Raw genomic sequence first — 9073 nt, 5'->3', positions numbered from 1 at the left:
AAAGTTTGTGATGTCTTTAAATCCCAATCCTCTTTTTTCTTTGTCTGCACACACCTTATCTCATGATTTCTAATGCATGCCTCTTGTACTTCCCCCTGGGCTCCACCAGAATTGTGATACTGCAATCGTCAGTTTCTTTACAGTTACTTTCGGCAAACGATAGCAGGACATCGTATGATTTGGTAATGCGGTGATCACTGATTTGATTATCACTTCCTTTCCTCCTTTTATGAAATACCGAAAAGTCCACCCATTGATTCTATTATTTAAACGATCTTGTACAAAACTAAAAACTTGAATCTTTGAGCCTCCCATATTTTCCGGTAAATCCATGTAGGATCCCATGCCTCCAAGGTTCTGGATGCCCAAAATATCTTTTAATACTTGTTTGACAAAATCTTCAATCTTATGTCTAAATTGAATTGAAAACTTATCAAAATTTATTAATTGTCCTGAAACTGCCTCATACTCTTTCAAAATTCTAAGGATAGTTTGACACTCATCCCTTTGAGCTTTACAAAAGAATAGACTATCATCCGCAAATAGCAGGTGAAATATCGACGGGCAAGCTCTCGCTACTTTCATCCCTGTTAATTGATGTCCTCTCTCTGCCTTTTTTATATTTGCAATTAAGACCTCTGTACATAAAATAAATAAATAAAGTAATAAAGGATCTCATTGACGTAAGTCTCTATGGGGAAAAATGAGACCACGTGGTATTTGAATAAACTGAATTAGTATTGACTCAGTTATTAGAAAGTTGTTTTTCATTAATTATTTTGGAAAGTTGTTAAAGTACGTAAATGATACATCGATATCTACAACTACATTGGATAGCAAAAAAAAAGTATTAAACATTTTCTGGTACATATTGATTCAGGAATCTTAAAGACGAACACATACATTGTATTATTACTATTTCTTATACACACAAACAGACAAAAGCAACAGAAATTGCAATAAAAAGAAACTAAAAATATTTCAGTCTCTCTAACAATGAATAGAAGCAAAGTGATTAATCAAAGCTAAAGCATTACTCGTTAAATGAGCAATAATCAAAATCCTCCCTCTAACCAAAACCTTAACCTTCCCGTTCATTTCATCTCCTTCAAATCCATCCGAGCACGTGTACTCATCGGTCAGAGCCGCGCTAACCCAAGTCTGAATATCATTCATGTAGACCTCATAGTTCGAGCCACTTAGCTGACCCATCTCGCCTAACGATTTCCTAAGCTCCTCCAACGTGTCACCTAGCTCCTCAACGCAGTCTCTCATGGCCGAGACTTCTCTCGGCTTGAGCCGACTACTACTCGAGACACGCACCATCATTGCTGACGTGGCTTTAGCCGAGGCTAATGTGATGTTGAGAGCCGCATGAGCCATGAGCTTGTGGCTGGTTTGGATGAGACTGGATTGAGTTGAGAGTGAAGTGACACAGAGTCTTGGGTACGTTGTGAATGTGCATAATGATTTTACGAACTCCGTGTTTGTTGTTGTTGTTGTATGGACCGACTTGAGCGTGGTTATGGTAATGGTTATGAGAAGAGATGCGAGGAAGTGATGATTAAATCTAAAAGAAACAGCCATTCTTATATATTATAAGAGGTTTATGAGATTGTGAATGTGATGATGTTGTTGTAGTGTTTCTATTTAACTGAGGTTTATATATATAGAGAAATTATTTAGATGATATTCATTTAACAGAAAAAATAATACGCAAGTGGGAATTTGATTGCATGAATGAAGATATTTTATAAAGAAAAATTATTAAAAATAAATAGAAATATCTAACATGTTAAAGCAACACACGGGTAAGACACTGAGTCTGGGATAATGAATGGGATAAGGAATTTGCAGTTTTGAGCCAAACATAATATATCATTTGTTTAACTAAGCATTAATAACATTTGGAATGATGTATTTAATTGGCTAATAGATCATTTCTCCATGGCCAATTCGTGGTCTCTTTCAGAAGCAATTGGAGTCGACAAGTTGATAATTTCCAATGGTTTTATCGTTTTGAATGATACTCTAGTAGACTAATAGCCATCGTGGAAGTCAAATTGTGAACGTAATGCAACCCGTCCCAACATTTAAGGTTCTAATCGTCCTTAGTGAATGTAAAAAAAAACAATTATATAATTGTAATCATCAACAACGCTTAGGAAGCTGGCCTATATTCTACCTTTAGAAACAGAAACAATGTTCTCCACAACCACACTTCGCTTTCCACTTCCGCCATTTTCTGGTGCAGTGTCGGCGAGGTACGTAACACTCACTGCAAAAAGGAGGAAGCACTTAAAAATTGTAATGTCTTTGTGGCTTAGATAATCAGAGGAATTCGCTCCTAACTCTAATCCCACCTTGTTTTCTGTTTCCTTTTTCCAAAGTGAGTAACTCTTTGGATTCAACTTGTTGTAAATCTTACTTTTCTATATGATATTTAGCAGAAAAGCATATAAACCAATGAATGTGAGATAAGGTTCCAATCGTCCTTGTAACGTAATCGACGCAGCTAAATGTGGCCCTAAATCATTATGTCTGCTTCCCAAATATATTTATCCTAAATTGCATATTAAAACACGTCGTCACACACACATGACTATAAGCAGTAGCACGTTATTTGAAATATCAAGTTGTATTGTAGTGTCAAGTCCATATTGAGGTGCCATATATCTCTTGACTATCTTAGCTTGTTAATTATATCTTTTTTGATACTAGAAAATTCTCTAACTGAAGTTAGCAATCCCCATTAATGTAAGAAGTTAGGCTCTTAGAGCATCTTTGAAAGGAACTATATAACTTCAAATATAAAGTTTTTTGCTTTCCAAAAAGAACATTTTAAACTTCAAATTTAGAGTTCTAAGGAGTGAAACTTTGTATTTGAAGTTTCACTACTCAAAACTCTAAATTTGAAGTTTCATCTTTTTATTTGCATTTTGGTTCTTATAATTAATTATACATCACATTTATGATTCTTAAGTATTTTCTCATTTATCATTTTAATCTTTAAAAATTTTGTATATCATAAATATTTCAAATTTATTTTTATTAATTCAAATTTTGACACATAAAATTAAATAAAAAATTTAAAATAAGATTTATAATATTTTAAAACTAGAATTAGAAAACAAAATATTACAAAAGAAACTTAATAATTTTTTTTAAAAAAAAGATACATGAAGACGGGCCAGCCTTGCAAGTTATTGGAAGGCATAAAGATCTTGAAGAAAAGTTTCAACAGCTCAGTGCTCATTCATAAACCACGGACGCAGAATTCAAGGGCGGACAATCTCACATGCAATGCAAGAAAGCAACCGTCGTTTGTTGTCCATATGGATGTGAAACTAACAATTTGGTATGCAGAGTCTATATGTGTTTAAGTTGCTGACAAAAAAAGATACATGAAGATATATTTATTACACAAGTTTAAATATTACAACAACACTAATATTCTAGTAAATTTACCTCGGAACCTCCAAGATATTGTGCAAAGAAGTTTTGTAACCAAAGATGGAGCATTACAGAAATAATTTTATGGAATAATGTGGTATTTGCTTGTAGTTTAATATTTAATTATGTATTTCTATTTATAATTTTCTATTTTAGTGTAAGATTTTATTAATTAATATTATTTTAATATTTTTATATACGTGCTAGTTATTTATAAATTTTTTTAAGGATTTATATTAATTATGACAAATATAAATATGTACCATAGTATAAATTACAAATAATTTTGAAATTAAATTTAAAGTTTTACTTTTGAAGAAGAACACCTCGAAACTTCAAATATAGAGTTTTGCAAACTTCAAATATATTAACCAGAATTTCTTCCCAAGAGTCTTTTCTCCATTTAATTATAATATAAATAAATTTACCAAAAAAAATAAATAGAAATACAGTTGCACCTATTTTTCTTTGTCATCAACTTAAATACAGTTGCACCTGTTATTAGGTGACACATATGCAAAAGAGTCTCTCATGGTTCCAGCAGAGTCTCCTTTAAAAGAATCGATATTTATCCTTTTATCTACATTTTCTCTCTCACTTTTTTTTAAATTACTTTTTTTGTTAAAAGACTATAGTGAGAGATCATCACTTCATGTGTTTTTTTTTTGACAACATAAGAGGCTATTAGCCTATGAAACCACCGGTTCAGATAGCCAAACCGGGGGTAGTGAATCGACATATAACATAGCTAAAGGAGAACTCCTCGCACAACTGCAAGCTTGTATGCCATTGGGTTTTGTGCCTTTGGAATATGTCTTATCTTGAAGTTATGGAAGAAAGTCTTACAGCGGCATAATTATTCCATGTGTAGCAAACGTTGGCCATTCTTCAGGTGATGACACTATCTTCACCAATTGAGAACAATCCGTCACAAATACTACATCTGAGAACTGCAAGGTCTTCATACACTCCACTGCCCAAATCAGGGTTCACATTCAGCATGCAAACGTTATAGGCTTCATCGAAGATTCATTGCCCCCATCATTACGTCCTCCAAATTCATTTTCCAGCAGTACCAACCCTGTCCGGTGAAAATATCTTGTTCCCTCATGCCCCATCGACATAGCAGACTCGTGGAGATCCCATTTTCTGCCAGTTAACATCTACCTGAGAATACCCATGATGCTCTTGTACCAAAAGTTGCGCTTCAGCCCAAAGTGTTCCTTTTACTTCTGCTTTGCGCAGAATTTCTTGAGGATTCCCATTCTTATTAGTATAAATTTTGTCATTTCAATTCCATATATACCACATAATCCATGGAAAACAATCCGAATCAACCTCCTTTGGAGGCCTCCAAAAAAGATAGTCCAAACTGGTAAAAACTGATGATGATCGAAAAATTCCGGGAGGGGAAGGGATCCGAGATAAAGCCCAAGTTTGTAATGCTGGTGGACATTCAAAGAGAACATGATAGATAGATTCCTCCTCTGCCCCACAAATACCACACTGAAGATCACATTCAATGCCGCGGGCCTTCAGATTCTTTGACACTGGCAGTGTCCCAGATAAAACTTGCCAAACAAAGTGGCTTAGTTTCAGGGAGCATACGAAAATGAAAAGGGGGGGTTTAATATTTGGTCCATAACTTATCATTCTTGGGCCCTATCCGGGTATAAAGATTCAGTCCTAAAACCTTATTTAACCGAGTATTTACCAAATTCTGTAAACATCCAGTCGTACGTATCTGGCCTTTGTGTCCGGCTAATTGCTATACCGCGAATAGTCTTCACATCGTCTGGATGAAAATATGCATCCAGAAAATCCCCATTCCAGGAACAATCAATGGGATTTATAAGATCTCCCACCACAAGAGACTGATTTAAAATTTGAGATTGAGTTTTTGGTAATGCTGACACTTCATGTGTTTTTAGGACAACTCTATCAGCAGAAACTACCAAAGTTTCTAAGAAAAAAAGAGAAAAACATTTTAATGAAAAATTTATGTTTCAACTTTTTAATTATTAAAACCAACATATGGGTGACAGCTATAAAACCCAGTATCCTAATTTTTCTCTCATAGAACTCTCCCATATTCTTTCACATATATTTTTTTTAAAAATTAATAGAAAATACTCTCTTTAGATTTCATTGTTGGACTTGGTCTTAGGCTTCCTATATTATATACTATTATAAGATTGATTATAAAATCACATATAGACTATATATCTAACATTGTAAATTTATATTATATATATGTTGTATATGTATATATAATATTAAGTTGAGATACTAAAGTTTAAGATTTCATCGATTTGGTAGTTTATACTACTCACTCCGTTCCAAAATAAATGATGTTTGAAGAGTTTTTGATGTTTCAAAATACATGATGTTTTGGTATTTTTATATTAGTTTTAGTGTTACTGAAAATTGTATGACCAATTATGTTTTATAGTTCTTTTGATGATTGGTTGAATTAGTTTTTATTTATATTTTTAATTATACTTTTTCGATAAAAGTGTATATCTTAATTTTTGTGCAATAAACCAAAACATCAACTATTTTTAAACAGATGGAATCTATGATATCCAACATACTAGCATTACTTCTTCTTTTTTCAAAATATGAGATTTTTTTTTTTTTTTTTGCAAACTGCTTTCTTAAATTGAATAAAAGACCTAAAATAGTAAAATGTTTACAAAAGCCCAAAAGATTTTAGAGTTTCAATAAGCCCATACATAGAAATCACAATAGTCAAACCTAAGATAGTTAGAAGCCCATGATGAGTCAAGCCGAAGGAGTAAAAGCCCGCAGATGGAGAGGAAATGTCATTACAGTTAAGGAAGAGCAGAGTAGTAGATATCGATCACGATCATCCAAAACGAATCCAACTTTGCATCATCAATGAAAATCAATTATGAATGGAGTCTCTGAATCTCTGGATTTTGTTCATGAGTTGGCGATCGATCTGCTTGAAGATATGGTCAGCTAAACGAAAAGTGTTCGCATGGAGTCTTGTGTTTCTCTGATTCCAAATCCAATATACCATCGCCTGCCAAGTAAGAAGGACAAGTAGTCTTTGCGGTACCGGCAATGAGAGAGAAGTTATTTGTTCTAGTGTGTCCGCCCAGTTCTTGTTAGGTAAAATCTCAAGTCTTCTCGCCACTAGTTTCCATAGATCGTAACTGAAGTCACAAGAGAAGAAGAGATGATCTATTGTTTCTTGGTTTCTATTGCAGAGCAGACATCGAGGGTCAACTTGTAGTCCCCATTGGATGAGTCTATCACGAGTAGGGATTCTGTTATGTATCACTAGCCACATGTGAAAACTATGGTGTGGTATTGCCCTAGAGATCCAGACAGAAGCATGCCAAGAGACATCAAGGCACTGTTCCATAAGGAAATCATAAATGATACCTGTTTTGAAACTAGTGTATGTTTTGTAATTTATCTCCCATTCATAGTAGTCTTGATTGTCAGTCAATTGAACAGTTGTAAGGTAGGCGTAGAGCTGTATTTGTGCCTCAGTTCGAGCGGGAAGAAGGACCCAGGAGCCATTAGGACATAAGGAAGATGCAGTTGCTTGGTACGGTATCCCCAATCTTGAGTTGCTGCCCGAGAGATGAGTGTAGAGAGATCCAAATGGAGTCCATTTATCTGACCAGAACCGAGCCGTTTCACCATTATGAAGCCTGAGCTTTATGAGAGGAAACACCTCATTCCGCAATTTGTCCAGTTTGTTCACTAGCCAGGAGTAAGATTGCTGTGGCGATGTTGTCCAATAATTGTGCACTGAGCCTTTGAGGATCACCTCCTTGAACCATTGAACCCATACGGAGTCAGGTCTAAAGAACATAAGCCATATCAGTCGAAAAGTGCAGGCTTTAATCTAGGTACGCATATCTTTCACGCCAAGACCTCCTTGTCTCTTTGTTAACACAAACTGTTTCCCATGAGACTTAGCAGTATTATGACCTTCTAAACTCCCTTTCCACAGGAACTAGCTACAAAGGAAGTTGATTACCGCAATGCAAGATTTTGGCAGTACAAACGCAGAGCACTAGAAAGTAGTGATTCCCGCAATCAGAGTTTTTATGAGAAGTAGCCTTCCAAAAAATGATAGAGATTTTGCTGGTCATTAAGAGAACTTTGTCTTTATTTGATGGATCAATGGCTCACAGTTCGTGAGAGATAGTTTCATGGAGTTCACGGGACCCCTAAGTACCGGAAGGGAAGAGATCCGAGTGACATACCCGTTGAGGCTTGAATGAGGTCAGTTTTGCATTGTATTAATCCTGAAGCATAGAAAATAGTATTTTGCATACTAACAGCCAAACCTGATTTTGTCTCAAATTCTTTCCGAACTTATAGTACTTGCTGGACCGAATCAATGGATCCATCAATAAATATCATAAAATCATCAGCAAAAGAAAAGTGGATGAGTTTAGTAAAGGCGCAAGTTGTATGGTATGTGCCGCTGCTCTATACATCAATAAATGTCAGGAGATCATCAATAAATATGTGATATCTTAGAAAGAATTGTAAGGCCTGGATGCAAACGGTGTGTATTACAGAAGAACAATGTTCCACTAAATCAATCACACTATCTTCTTGCTAATTCGTACAAATGTGTCTAGAATTTATTTGCCAAATTAGTATAAATTCATCGGGGAGACATTTTCTTCCTCAAATTTCCTCTATTCCATCAATTTTGTGTTTTTGTCTCATTTCATCCCATTCATGTTGGAGTAACACAGAAAAATAAAAGAAGAATATGAAAAAGCTTTTTAGCCAATAATGCATAATAGGCCGACTATAACCTGGATTTCAGGTCGAGAGATATTTTCTTGGGGGAGACGTAGCTCGATTAGCATCCGTACAATATGTGTGTGTTGTGTTTATGCACACTGCTTTTGAAAAAAATAGTATTCATCAGACACAACCCATGTGGTTCCAAGAATACGAAAATATCTATAACAGTAATATCAACTTGATTTATTCTTTTAAGCCTTTTACTAGATTATTATATTTTTCATATAGTTGTTAATGGTTTGTTTTCAACAAGATACATTTTAAGAGATAAGATCCATATGGTAAGCCGACTGTATAAAATAAATTATTCGACTATTTATTTTGATTAAAATAGTATTGTTTTGCCGCCAACATTTGCAATTGATTTACAAAGCAGTGATTCATAATAACTAATTAGACTTAGATTACATGTGTCTATTTTTCAACTTCTCTGTTGTTTGAAAATGGTCGATGTCAAAACTTGAAAATGTATGCCCAACTTGTCGCAAGGAAACTAATGCGTGTGAAAGGGAGTGAGTATGTGCCAACTTGTCCATATTTCCAACTCTCTCCGTTTCCCAAAAATTGCATGTTTCAGGTTTTTCATACTTATTAAAAAACAACATACTATCAAATTTTAAATAATGTACCAATACATTATTTTTTATTTTTTGTTATCAACTATTCCATACAACTATTAACTACTGTAATAATTTTTTTATAAACATCACTATATTTTTTTAAATTTACAATTTGTAATTAATTTATGCATTGAAAATGTAAAATATATTTTTTTTGAAATAATTTTTTTTAAATATAGATCTTTTTGAAG

At 34.2% G+C, this 9073-nt stretch overlaps 1 protein-coding gene across 1 annotated transcript; it reads right to left on the bottom strand.

The window, feature by feature from the left end:
• Positions 1–885: 885 nt before the first annotated feature.
• Positions 886–1743, bottom strand: LOC106347791 (21 kDa protein-like). The gene has a single exon (XM_013787391.3). It carries the CDS (start codon positions 1585–1587, stop codon positions 991–993), a length of 597 nt encoding a protein of 198 aa, XP_013642845.1. The 5' UTR covers positions 1588–1743; the 3' UTR covers positions 886–990.
• Positions 1744–9073: the final 7330 nt, after the last annotated feature.

Source organism: Brassica napus, chromosome A6 (assembly GCF_020379485.1).
Source record: "Brassica napus cultivar Da-Ae chromosome A6, Da-Ae, whole genome shotgun sequence".
Classification (NCBI taxonomy): domain Eukaryota; kingdom Viridiplantae; phylum Streptophyta; class Magnoliopsida; order Brassicales; family Brassicaceae; genus Brassica; species Brassica napus.
Note: the sequence above shows the minus strand (reverse complement) of the source record. Positions and strands in the feature narration are given on the sequence as shown.